General features: G+C 40.7%; 1 protein-coding gene across 4 annotated transcripts in view; it reads left to right on the forward strand.

The window, feature by feature from the left end:
* Positions 1 to 14,576, forward strand: part of LOC126471483 (serine/arginine repetitive matrix protein 2-like) — a 155,716-nt gene that overhangs the window by 34,928 nt on the left and 106,212 nt on the right. For all 4 annotated transcript variants that reach the window (XM_050099687.1, XM_050099690.1, XM_050099688.1 and 1 more), the window contains exon 2: positions 2,946 to 3,116. In XM_050099687.1, coding sequence (XP_049955644.1) covers positions 2,946 to 3,116 — 171 coding nt within the window. The remainder of the gene's footprint in view (positions 1 to 2,945; positions 3,117 to 14,576) is intronic.

Consider the following 14,576-nt stretch of genomic DNA (forward strand, 5'->3'; position numbering starts at 1 on the left):
ACCTTTATGAGCTGCATGTCTGTTTTCAAGAAAAAATCATATTGTGTTGTTCTTTGGATGCTGAGCATAAAAAAAGATCGTGAACTTATTGAGATTGTACCATTTTCTACTCATTATGGCAGAAACTCCCGTGGATAAAGGACAAATAAAAACAAAAAGCCAAATTCAAAGTAGTATTGTGCTATAGTAAGAGTTATTCTTTCCTTGTGCATGTTAAGATAACAGTGAGGAATATGTCCATTGTGGACAACCTCTGTATTTATTGGTGCACAACTTGAGGCTGTTCAGAATTTTAGTTGGAATGTTTTTACATTCCTCCAGCTTTGATATTTTTTAGGGTGTGAGGTGATCAAAGCCTCTGTGCTAAATGATTAACATGGTCCCTGGCATGATCTCTAGATTAAGGTCCAGATAAAACCCATGCCACTCAATTTGTGTGATGCCTTTGCCCTCCTGTGCCTCACCAACATAAGTAATTGTACTGGGGTGAGTGTTGAAAATGAAATGAGGTACACCACACCATAGACCACTAGAAAGCCAAACATATTCCTATCTTGATAAAGGAATTTTCCACTATGACCAACTCCATTACAAATATATGCGGTGGTTTTCTTACATTCTTCATGACAAGTGACCCAGACCATGAATCGGTATCCACTGTAATTGTCACGTTACAATAAGTTTTGTTCATGTTTATGTCTTCTTTGTCCTTTACATGTGAAAACACCAGAATCCCTCTGTACACTGAACTGTGATTCATCTAAACTTGTTCTGACCACCACCAGGTGGTGTGAGTCATAATGTTCAACATATCAGTGCATCTGCATGACAAGGCAAGGTTGGGTGACAGTGGAATGCTTTGTGTCAGCTTTTGAGATATCAGTTCTACACTGTCAGTTGTCTTTAAATGATTAGAAAAGAAGGCTCGCTGAAGCACCAACCTGTTCTTTTTGCCACTTGGGCCTTGTTTTAATCTTCTTTGCCTGTTGTACATGTTTGGTGTCCTCTGTAGCACTTGTACATAGCTATTTCTTTTGCTAACAACAGCATTCTTCACCTACTAAAATTCCAACACAACTGCATGATGGTGGCATTTGGATCCATTGCAAGTTGCGTGTGTGGCCTTACACAATCCTTATCACGTTGGTGAAAGCCTACAGCCATTCTTCAAGATGACTGTTCACTGTAGGTGACAGTGTGGCATACTTAGGTACAGACACTTGTAGTTTCAACCTATAGGCTAACTGCAACAGATTTTCCTTTGAGATAGACTGCTAATCAATACCTTTTGCCTTGCAGCTACATACATGGAAATTTCAATCTACAGCAGTTGTGGAGCAGTGTAGTATTTCTGTGTATCACTCCATATTCCCAGCGCCTCCCTCTCTGCCCTGCTCCCCCCCCCCCTCCCCCCCACCCCCATGTTGGAAAATAGGCAGAAGAATAAGGAGAATAAAATGTTGCATATATTAAAGCAATAGTTGAAGGGCTTATTTCAGTAGTGGTACAAGTCCATTTTTGTTCATTGTGAGATAGAGTCCTAAAGTTAAATGAGTGCTGAAAAATCTGCAGTTGAGATACCAGAAATATTCAAGCATATGGCCTCTTGCTAGATATGAACCTTTCTCTCTGTTTGTTTGGATCATTAATTTCAGAAGCATTATAGGCAGAAAAGTGGAGGTAATGGACTTGTACCAACTATTGAAATAAGCCCTTCAATTAAAGTATACTTCTTGAAATTTGGAGGTGCATGAGAATTATATTATCCATCAGTCAGTCCCAAAAAGTTGGGAATGGACCATTGAATCATGTGAATGTACCCTAATAGGAAGAGCTTACAAAGTTTGTCACATTCATTAATGTCATTGGCAGTCCAAATCTGACTTAAACTGCTAAATACCATTAGCACCAGTCAGTCATGAAAATTTGAATGATGGCAATACAAGCAAAAAGGAAGTCAGGATTTAATTAAAATAGATGATGTGTGTAGTTTTTGTTTTATTATTATTATTATTATTATTATTATTATTATTTAGCATTTGATGCTGTTGAGTAATCACAAGCACACTATAAATTACAAACAGAAAATTATAAACAAGCAGTATAACAAACAAAACCAAAACTTAAGATCATTGTCAGGTTTTCCAACCACTCAATAGCTTTAGAACCAGCCTGATGCAGTTCGTCTAGGGATCAAGTGAAAACGTACAAGAGGCAGTCCTGAATGGTATTTGATATTGTCTGCACCACTTTAAACTTCAGTTACAGCTTGGAGTGTGACACCTGTTCTTCCTGTGCCACATCTGATTTCATTATGTTTGCTTCAGGTGGTGTGAGAAATATTCAAACTCCAGGTTTAATACCAGGGGTTTTGACTCTCAAAGGGCTTTGCTCAGGGTGGAGATGACCCCTGATTTCCAGGCAGCTGCAGGATTGAAATTGTTTGTTAACAGGCTCATGGGGGATTCTCCAGACTGGTTGACAACATTTCAGCTACCTTGTAGAATCTTGCTGGTTTATATCAAGTATGGGGAGAAACTGGTTCTAATGCAGTCTTGTTCATGACTGCATGAGCACTTGTTATCTTTATATGTCCCATAGAATGATGTTGGTTAGCAGAGGGAGCCATTTAACAGGCTGTAAGCAGAAGCATACCAAATAAAAAGAATATGGCTTCTCAAAGCTGAACATTCACTAAGTGGAATCATAAATTGAGTAATACTTAGCTGATGATTAAATCAAAGTCAGTGCTGTTGTTCCCAGAATGTTTGAACTGAGTCCCCACAGATTTTTTTAAATTTTTTTTTATGTATGATAACATAGCAGAACAGTGTGCTTCATCATTATGGCTTGTGTCTGCATAACTTAAATCAACAAAAATAAATCATAATTTTAATTGTTGCCTCATAATTAATTGCACCTCTTCTCTTTCTTTATCTTTCCAGGAGGAAAATGAAGATGACTTAGAAAAACTACGGCTTGCTGCTCTTAAATCATTGCGGACTGCGAAAGCAGTTCCTAAAGTTGTCAGGAAGTTTAAGAAGGCCAATAAGAAGTTTATTTTTAAGGGCCAAGGAATTCGAACTAACTGCTATAATGGCAAATCAATGAAAAAGGTACATCAGAAATATTGATTTTGTATTCAGTGTTCTATCATTTAGTATCATTGCAGATTCTGAAAATATGAAACCAAACTGTCCACAGGCTATTTAACAAAATTCATTTTTTGCATATGTGTATTTTGCTCTTTGATACAATTGTGTACTTAATAGAAAAAATACCTAAGTTTGATTGCAGTTGTGAGCATTTATATAATGCTACAAGTTTGTAAGTAATTACTTTTTTCTGGAAGAGTACTTGTCAAAAAGCTAATATAGCTATTTCTTAGACATTTTATGCCATTTGGAAAATGACTGAACATTTAATTGCAGCATATAGAAAGCTCCCTCTTATCTCCAGCAATTGACAAGGCCAAGACTAAAGCACCCTATGTAAACAATGAAATGGAAAGTGGCAATCTTTATCACAACAATGTCAACAGGCCAGGATCAAAGACGGAGACAGTCCGAATTGCAACCAGAGAGGAAGACCAGGTGCCGAGCAAGGTCATTATCCAATAATCCATAGCACAGTGATGCTAGTAACAATAATACCACAGCAATACCAGATCTGAGTACAGAACTGACTGACAATTTGCCGGGTAGCTGTATTTATATCGGCCTCCGGGGACACTATTGGCAAGTGTATTCATGTGGTGAGATTAGTAGTGCTCTCATGCTATGAGCACAGCACCACAACTAGACTGTGCCCTCTATTGGCCATCTGGGTCCATTACCTCCAGCAGACATTCAGTTTCAACAGAGCTGGATACCAGACCTTTCATTTCCTTCCCCTCCAAAAAAGGTACGTACGGGCAGAAATGCCCTGGACTGTGTGTGCTGTGAGGGTGGAATGGAGGCAGGGGAAGGCCCAGTCCCTTTGGCTGATGGCTGTGTGCCGGGAGGAATTTTAGCAGCATCTATTAGGACATTGCTACCAATGAGCATGCCATAGGGTTCCACCAGTGAGTGGATGTGGAAATGATTGTTGGTGCAAGAGTCATAGACTGCTGCCACAAAAGCTGGCCATGAGGCAACATCGTTGCCAGACAGTGGTGGAAGAGGTGGTGGTAGGTGCAATGCATGAATTTGGGGTTGGAACTGGTTGTATTGGCCTCACTTGAGCCTCTTCTGTGTTTGGACTGATGTAACATGCTCCCAATGGGTGTCCACCACCATTTCTGGTGTCCAAGGCTCAGTACTCTCCCACAGGATTGGGCCCACACAGTTGTGCCAGGTGCATATCACTGGGGCAGTCTCTGGGCTCTGAAGATGTAGCAGGATCCATGGTTGTAGCTTGTGGAGGAACTTGGTGTGGCTATGATTGTTAATCGGCATGCTTCGATAAGTGTTAAAAATGTGGTGAGAGTAGACATAGTAACAGACAATTTGACAGCTTTCTTCATTTGCTGCTGAAAGGTCTGAACAAAACATTCTGCTTCACCATTTGAGGAAGAATGGAACAGAGGGCTGCAGATATGTTTTATGCCGTTTTCCATGCAGAAATCTTTGAAGGCAGATGCCGTGAATAGAGGCCCATCATCGGAAACCGTGTGAGGCAACACTTTGATGCCCGAAACCTGAGTGAAGATGGTTAGGTGAGGCTGGCATTAGTCATGGTGGATGCCACACGTACAACATATGGGTACTTTGAGCAACCATTCTGAATGAGCAGCCTCATTAATCTACAGCCCTGGACCATTGCTTCAATGTTGCTGTCGATTTCCAGCCAGCACTCGTGTCAGCGAGGTATAGCACCTTTATGCGAGACATCCTTCAGTGTTCCCAGTACAGCAACCTTTTTGCACAAGTCTGCCGGGATGACCAACTGGTGCATGTCTGTCTCAGTATACAAAAGAATGACATCATCGACAATCTCTCGAGTCTGTGAGAAATATGTTTCCGGGAGCTGAAATAATTTAACAACTGGTGGGTGAAGTTAGTTGGCCAGCCATGGGTCATGCAGTAGAGGGCAAAGTGCAAGGTGTGGTCCTGGAGCATGGCAGCGGTGCCATGAGCGGCCGTAATAGGGAAACCGTCCAATGTATGTTGCTGGTCAGTATTGATGTCGAAGCAGAGGACCTTTATTAGTCAAAATCAGGGCCAGGGCCAGTGGGTAGATTTGACAATGTGTTGGCATTGGAATGTAGTGCTGTGGACTTGTACTGTATGGTATAATTGTATACACTCAGGAATAATGCCCAGCACTGGAGGCATTGGGCTATGCTCCATGAGACTGAAACGTGGATCAAATAATGCCACCAATGGCTTGTGATATGTAATTATGGAGAACTGTGGACCAAAAAGATGGAAATGAACTTTCTTTGTCAATGAACACTATTGCCAGTGCCCCTATTCAATCTGGGAATAGTTTCGCTGTGCAATGGTCAGTGTCTTTGACGCATATGCTACTAACTGAGCTGCTCCCAGCCATCCCCATTCCTGTGTGTGAAGACTACACTGATGCTATACATGGATGCATAGATTGCAACAACCAATGGGTGAGCGTTAGAGTGTGGTGTGAGGCAAGGGGCAGATTTAAACATAATTTTCAATTGTGTAAAAGCCCAGTTGCAGGCAGGGGTCCAGTTGTAAAGCACACACCTTTTATGCAACTGATTGAGGAATTGTGCATTGTGAGTTGTGTGGGGTAAGAACATGGAATAATTGTTGATTTTACCCACAAAATCTGCAATTCAGGTAAGTTTGTCAGGTGGGGTAAGGAGACTGTTGCAGTGACATTCCAATCAGTTGGTCTTTATTGTGAGCCAGTGCCCCACTTACTCCACTTCTGACTGGAAAGACCTACACTTCTCTAAATGACAACGCAAGCCTACATCTGACAGGGTTGTAAAAAATATACAGAGATTTTGCAGATATATAGTCCTGTGAAAATGAGACCATCCAAGTAATTCACGCAAGCCAGAATATGCTATGTCATCTGTTCCAGAAACCTTCAGAAAATTGTGCAGGTCAAGGCTATTCCAAATAGGAGCTGCTTGTACTTGCCACAAACCAAAAGGCATATTAATGACAACAATGGTCTGTGATTCCTCAACTAAGGGTTAAGTGTTGGATGCTTTTAATGGCCACACGATCCTGCTGTGGCAGTTTTAGAGCCATTCAAAGATAGTCTATGGTCAGTAGCACAGGAATACCCAGTTAATGCAGTATTAGCATGTGGTGACTTAAACCTACCGAGTATAGATAGCGACATCTGTGAATTCATTGCAGGTGGTACCATCAGTCAGTCTTGTGAAGTACTTCTGAACACAGTTTTCCGAAAACTGTCTTGAGTGGCTAGTTCGATAGCCCACATGCAGTGGAATTAATTTAGACCTGGTAGCTACAAACAGGCTTGACCTTATTAATAGCATCACTATAGACACAGAGGTTACTGACCATGATGTCATTGTAGTGACTATGTTTACTAAAGTTAAAAATAAATCAAAAATGCTAGGAGGGTATTTCTGTTAGAAAGAGCAAATAAGCAGTTGTTAACATCCCCTTAGACAGTGAATTGACCACATTTAGTTCCAGTGTGGTGAACATAGAGGAATAATGGGCAAACTTTAAATGGATTGTTAATTGTGCTCTGGAGAAGTGTGTGCCGTGTAAGTGGATTAAGGATGGGAAAGACCCACCACAGTTTAACAGTGAAATTTGGAAACTACTGAAGAAGCAAAGGCTGTTGCAGTCTCGGTTCAAAAGAGAACACGCAAATGGTGACACGAAAAAGTTAGTAGAGATTCATGCTTCTGTAAAAAGATCAGTGCGTGAAGCATAAACAGCTACTGCTATCATATCTTAGCAAAAGATCTTGCCAAGAACCTGAGAAAATTTTGGTCCTACGTAAAATTGATAAGTGGGTTTAAAGCTTCTCTCAAGTCACCTGTTGACTGGTCTGGTGTGGTAGTAGAAAATAGCAAAAGGAAAGCCAAAGCTTTAAATTTCATGTTTAAGAAATCATTCACATGGGAGAATTGTACAAACATACCATTGTTTGACCATGACACAGAATCCCCCATGGAAGACCTGGTAAGAAGCATCCCTAGTGTAGAGAAACAACTGAAAGATTTGAAAGCAAATAAATCACCAGGTCTGGATGGAGTTCCAGTTCACTTTTACAAAGAGTACTGTACGGCACTGGCCACTTACTTAGCTTGCATTTATCGCGGTTCTCTTGTCTAGTGCAAGATACCAAGTGACTGGAAAGTAAGACAGGTGACTCCTATTTATAAGAAAGGTACAAGAACACACTTGCAAAATTACAGACCAATATCCTTAACATCAGTTTACTGCAGAATTCTTGAGCATATTCTCAATTTGAAGATAACAAATTTCCTTGAGAGGGAAAAACTCCTGTCAACAAATTCGCATGGTTTTTAAAAGCATTGCTCTTGTGAACCTCAGCTTGCCCTTTTCTCCCATGATATTCTGTGAACTTGGATGAGGGACAACAGACAGATTCTATATTCCTAGTTTTCCGAAAGATATTTGACATTGTGCCCCATTGCAGACTGTTAATGAAGGTACAAGCATACAGAACAGATTATCAGACATGTGAGTGACTCAAAGACTTCTTAAGTAACAGAACCCAGTACATTGTCCTCGACAGTGAGTGTTCATGAGAGACAAGGGTATCATCAGGAGTGCACCTGGGAAGTGTGAGAGGACCGCTGTTATTTTCTGGATACAGAAATTATCTGGTGGGCAGAATGAGCAGCAATCTGCAGCTGTCTGCTGCTGATGATTCTGTGGTGAATGGAAAAGTACCACTGAGTGAGTGCAGGAGGATACAAGATGGCTTAGACCAAATTTGTAGTTGGTGTGGTGGATGGCAGCTGGCTCTAAATATAGAAAAATGAAAGTTCATGCAGATGAGTAGGAAAAAAGAAACCTATAAGGTTCAAATACAGAATTAGTAGTGTGCTGCTTGACATAGTTACATCAATTGAATATCTAGGTGTAACATAGCAAAACGATATGAAATGGAACAAGCAAGTAAGGATTGTCATAGGGAAGGCAAATGGTGAACCTCGATTTATTGTAGAATTTTAGGAAAGTGTGGTTAATGTGTAAAGGAGACCACATATAGGACAATAGCACAGCCCAGCTGCACGTAATGGTTGAATGGTTTGAGGCGCCATGTCACGGATTGTGTGGCCCCTCCCGCCAGAGTTTCGAATCCTCCCTCAGGCATGGGTGTGTGTGTTGTTTTTAGCACAAGTTAGTTTAAGTAGTGTGTAATTCTAGGGACCGATGACCTCAGCAGTTTGGTCCATTAGGAATTCACACAAATTTGAACATTTGAGTACAGCCCACTCATGAGTAATGCTCAAATGTATGGGATCTGCACTAGGTCAGGTTAAAGTCAGACATCGAAGCAGTTCAGAGGTGGGCTGCTAGGTTTGTTACCAGTAAGTTTGAACGTCATGCAGGTACTATGAAGATGCTTTAGGAACTCAAATGGGGATCCCTGAAGGGAAGGCGACATTCTTTCCAAGAACCACTAATGAAAAAATTTAGAGAACCAGCATTTGAAACTGACCGCAGAATGATTTTATTGCTGTCAGCCTAAATTACACTTAAGGGCTATGAAGATAAGAGGAATTTGGGCTTGTAGAGAGGCATACAGACTGTTGTTCCTCGCTTGCTCTATTTGCGAGTGGAACAGGAAAGGAAATGACTATTAGTGTTAGAGGGTACCCTCTACCACGCACCATACAGTCTCTTGTGGAGTATATATACAGATATAACTGGAGGTAGGCATCGCTAAGTACAATCTTCTCCTCTAACAAGTTTGGTGAGGAGGTCTCCTGGCCAGGGGATAGGATATGTTTCCGCCTGTGATTGAGCATTGATTGTAGCCTTGAAATCTTCATGCAGTCTGAGAGAAACTGTGGGCTTCCTCATGATAATTAGGGGAGTGACCCATGCACTAGATTTCACTGGCTCAGTAACCCCAGCAGCCTGGAGATGATCTAGCTCCTGATTTACATCAACACATAAGGTAACCGGAATTGGTCTGGTGCAGTAAAAGTGAGCCACTGCATCCGGCTCAAGGGTGATGTGCATCTAAAAGTCTGAGGCACACCCTAAGTCTGGCTAAAATAGAGATGCAAGTGCAGTACAGAGATCATCCAGTTCCTGGAAAGGAGCTATGATTAACACGACCTTGACTTCATCAGAAATAGAAAACCCTAATGATGCAAAGGTGTTCAAATCGAAAATATTGGTAGCAGATGGGTGGTTGACCACAAGTAATGTGATAGGGTGCATAATGTTTTGTAGGCTGCAGTGACTGAGAGTTGCCCACAAAGAGGAGTAGAACCACCCTATAGGCCACCAAATGCTGTGAGGGTGGGTACAACTCTAGTGAGCCCAGCTGTTCCCATATTGCCTGATTTATTGGAGAAACAAAGGCCTCTGTGTCCACTTGGAAATAGATGTCCTGGTGAAAAATGCAAAGTGTGAGAAACACTTTCTGTGTGAAGGAGTCACCTGGGAGGACCACTGACAGCAGTGCATGTTGCATGTGTATGGTGCCCTACTGCACTTGTCGGGTGGGATGGGAACAGGTTGACAACTTCGACACATTGAGAGGATATACTCCTCTTTGCCAAATTGCATGTGGGGAACCCCCCGCAATCTGGACAGTCTACTTGGGAGTGAGCCAAAAAACACTGCAGGCGTGGTCCCCGTGTTTGTTGATGAGGGCGACCGTAGGATTGGATGCCATAGAGACATAGGAAAGCAATAAATCACAATGCTGCTGCAACATAAGGGTGGAATGTGTGGTGGCCTGTTAACAATCGCAACTTGTGGGTTTTCCATGAGTCGTTTGTTAGTAGGCTACGCGATCTCAAATAGTGTGCAGTGCACCAGGTGTGCTCCAATGATGGGTTATCCAGTTCCAGCACTGCTGTATGGACCTCAGGATCGGATGTCAGCTGAACCATGACATGACAAATCAAGGACTCCATGTACGAAGGCAGAGACTTCACTGGTGCAAGTGAAATCACATTTGCATGTCAGTGCCCAGGAGCGGTATGATTGTCCAGGCTGCTTATGTTATTGGTGAAACTCAAGCCTGGAGGCAACTACATGATTTCTCTGTGAATAATAATAATTACTGAACAGAATGCATATCTCCTGCAAGGAGGGTGTGACGAGATTAGACAGAGGTGCCAGTTTTCGGGCAAAAGAAATGTGTCCGGTGATGCCCAAGACAGAAATAACGATTGCTGCAACGAATCATCCATGACTTGAAGAGCTATGAAATGTTGCTTCATTCAATGCAAAGGTGTGTCCCGGTTGTCCGTATCATCACTGAGAGGTGGAAACAATGGAGGAAGAATGGGGGCATTGACTGCAGGGGCATGTGAGGACTGCAGCAAAGTGGCCTTGTGTGCTTGAAGTTTGCCTGAAGCTGAAGTGAATTTTGTAAAAAGTCTATCTGAAGCTGCAGCTGTTGCATTAGCTGCTGCCATTGCTCCAGCAGGCAAACCAATTTAGTGTCCAAGCCGCCAAACAACTTCCTTTTTCCTCATTGCCAATGTTATAGTTACAAGTAGCTGGATATCAACGCATGCATCAGAATCCAAGAGAGGAACACATGAAGCTGCAAGGTGGAAGGGCCACCTGCAGAAGAGAACATGACACCAAATGACAGCCAAGCTAACTAGGGCAGACAGGAGACACAAACAAGGACAAGATCAAAGCAACCTATGTAAACAATGAAGTGTAAAGTGGAAATCTTCGTCACAACAATGTCAACAGACCAAGAGCAAAGAGAGAGACAATCCGAATGGTGACCAGATAGAAAGACCAAGTACCAACTGAGGTTGTTATCCAGTAGTCTGTAGTATAACAATGATAGTAACCAATAATATCAGACATGAGTACAGAACTGACTGACATTTTGCTGGGCAGCCATATTTTTATCACCCATGAGGAATGCTACTGGCCAGCGTATTCACATGGTGGGATGAGTGGGGCCTAACGCTGTGAGTGCAGCGCTGTGGTAAGACTGTACCCTCTAACGGCCATCTAGATCCATTGCCTCCAGTCGGCATTCAGCTTCTGCTGAACCAGATACCAGATGTAGGTAATGCTATAAAAGCAACAGATTGTATGACATAATCTCTCAGTTTAATTTTCTGGCGTTGTGCAATGTTTTTTGAGACTTAAAACTTCATCCAGGGTAATGTTCATCTGAATGATTTTATGGTGTTTTGAATAGCAATCTTCTCTTTCCGTTAGTGCATGAGAACTGTCCCACAATAACATCACTGCAAACATTTGCTATCACAACACTTCTCTGCAAATATTTGTTCAGAAGTTTTGTGATAGTGAATTTTTACTGTGAAGAGAACTATGTAATAGCAGCATATTTCCTTAGGAGAAATGTGAAAGTAGAGTCAGAAGTTTAGGGTCAAACATCCTACTAATGTAGATGTAATTAAAGATGGAAACTGTTTGAACAGAACAAGGATGAAACAGTAAACCAATTGTAGCTTTTTAGAAACCAGACTGGCATTTGTGACTTAGGGAAATGTGGAAAACCTAAATTAGAATTATTGCACGCTTACTTGAACCGTACTCCTGAATATTTGTCACCTTTGTCAATGAGAAATATGGAAGAAAGGGGTAATTACTTTAAATAATGTTCTTTGTAAAAGTAACCACTGGTTCAAAAATATGAAGATCAGTATGTTTTTGCTTAGACAAAAATGTGGAAACATATGTTTGTAAATTGCTGCTCCCTAATAGTAAATTAATAGTAATGGACATACCAAGGAACAGAGCCAAACTCCTATATTTTATTGGAAATACATCACCTAAGCTCTGCAGATCTGACTCCTGTGCAAACTCATTCCACACATTTTGCTACATACCTATCGGCCTCAATAGCTTGTCTACAGAAGATAGTGGTGTGGCTTATATTTTAATCAGTCTTAAAGTTTTGACTAAATTAAAATTGATGAAAGTTGCAATATTATGAAACAAACAGATAAAATAGTTTGGAAATATTACCAAATGCATATAGCTAGGGTGGATTTTATTGAAATGTCTCTCCAGAATTCTTTAGCAGATATAATACCTGCATGTGAAGACATAACTGATGTAAATATTTATCCAACTGAGTATAGACATAAAATGACCATCTGCAGAGTGATCATATGCTTTTTTATTTAATTATCTTGATCACAAAGTTGTCTGTACCAGATTACCAGTTTCAGCTATGCAATAGCTATCTTCACAATCGGCAATAAGTAATAGAATAAAACATTACAGTTTACTGCATTAAGAGATAAAAATCCAAAACAGAAATTATAATATAAAGATTATATGCCTTTCATTCTGGTGCACTGCAACAAGCCATAAACAAGTAAAACTAACAGAATTCAAAGTTGCGCTGCATGCTTCAACCGATACTACAGAATGCAAATGCCATCTGTTGTGTACATAGTTCCGCGTAGTCAGCGCGTACACAACTTTCCCACTAGAGCGTGCCCCGCTAAGCACAACAGCCCAGGCGCAGCGCTCGTCCATCTCTGCAATATGAGATGGCGCTGTCATAGAGATGGACCAAATTCTGTTTTCGCCGATCCGCGTATTAATATGTCACGCAGCCAATGAGATTGCTGCTTACGTAGAACCTTTTCTCCTCGCGGATCACACTCGCGCAATGATACCTGAATGCGCGAGGTATTATAACGAGTGTACAGACCTCCGATTAGTCAGTCTGCATTTGTCTGCACCAGTCTGCATTAGTCTGCATTTGTCTGCACCAGTCTGCATTAGTCTGCATTTGTCTGTACCAGTCTATAGTCAAGTTTCAGTCTGCGCCTAATAAGATTATCATATTCCTGTACATAGCCATGAAGATAAATGAATAGACACTTTGCCAAGTATCAGAGATATGTGAGAATAAGATTAACGTACCAAGACCAAAGGAATTCAGATTGTCAATTGTAAACAGCATCCAGAATCAAGTTACGTAATGTCTATGATTTTTATTATTCTAATAAATGTGTGTGAAAATTAATCAAGTTCTGTTTAAAGTTGGTCACCGTCAATCTGCTACTCTAAGCGTGCAGGTGGCATTTCTATCGTCTGACCTAACGACAGAAGATAAACACGCCACGATAAGACCACGAGACATATTGCTGACACTCGCCTACTTCGTTAGAGCGACAAGTCAAATAATCTGATGGTGTGTGTACCGAAGGTCTTACAGTACGCACACCACACCATCCTAGAGGTTGTTAATGCATCCATAACATACAGATAACTGTATGAAGTAATTAAAAGAAGTTTCATTTAGAGGTACAGTTCTTAAAAATATTCTCAGCTGTATGTAAGCAAGCAAAAACACATTTAACCGTATAAAAATCTATTAGCTTTCGGAAAGTTTATAGCTGATCATAATTTAGTAAATTGTTCAAAAAAAAAAAAAAAAAAAAAAAAGTGCAAAATTTGAATATGCCATGCTGACTTTATAATTAGGGGTTATAAAGGAAGAAGATGAAACAACATTTAAGGGCATGTGTATTAGTCTGTTTCACATATCCTAATTTATATTGTGCTTATAAAAATAGGTAATAAAAATGAAAATGGAATGGAGGTTGGGTGTGAACTGACAGAAAAGAGTAAATTACAGCAACATTTCCAAAAAATAAAAGATATATGGCGTATTTTGTATTGGGATGATAGTTAAGTGTAGCAGCCTTTGCTGGATGGCACAGGCTACTCATGAGTATCTTGGCTACTGTTCTTGTTGTGCTGTTCAACGTAATGGACATTCTTGCACTGTGTGTTGATGCAGAGCTGTAGGTGATGGCAGTACTGTTGACATCTGCAAGCCTTTGACAGCACACGACAGCACTTCACATTATGAATTCAAATGTCAGGAAATAGTTCATCAAAGATTTTGAAATAAAAGTTTTCATTAAAATCACTTCACTCATTAAGGACATGATCAGGTTGCTGTCTCTTATTGCCAAAAATTTTGAACTCCCCCAAAATGTTATGGTTTCTACTTTTAAGAATAGTCTGTAAAATTTTCGAATTATGTGCTATGTATGTTATCCTGTTTTTAGTGATCACCTAATGCTGTTTTATTGCAGGTATATAATTGCTCTTTAAATCTTGTTTCGAAAGTACGTCCCGTCTGACCAACATAAAAGCAATTACAATCATCACATATGATTTTATAAATGCCCAAATTATAAAATTAACTGTGCTTCTAGCCAATTTTATGGTGAAGACACAGTTGCAAAATGTTGTTAGGAAGCCCAACAAGATTTAAAGAGTGTGTGTACACTGAGGTCACAAAAGTCATGGGATACCACAGAATATCATGTCAGACCTCTTTTTTCCCAGTGTAATGCAACAGCTCGAGATGGCATGGACCTAACAAGTCATTGGAAGACTCCTGCAGAAATATTGAGCCATGCTGCTTCTATAGCT

Source organism: Schistocerca serialis, chromosome 3 (assembly GCF_023864345.2).
Source record: "Schistocerca serialis cubense isolate TAMUIC-IGC-003099 chromosome 3, iqSchSeri2.2, whole genome shotgun sequence".
NCBI classification, from domain to species: domain Eukaryota; kingdom Metazoa; phylum Arthropoda; class Insecta; order Orthoptera; family Acrididae; genus Schistocerca; species Schistocerca serialis.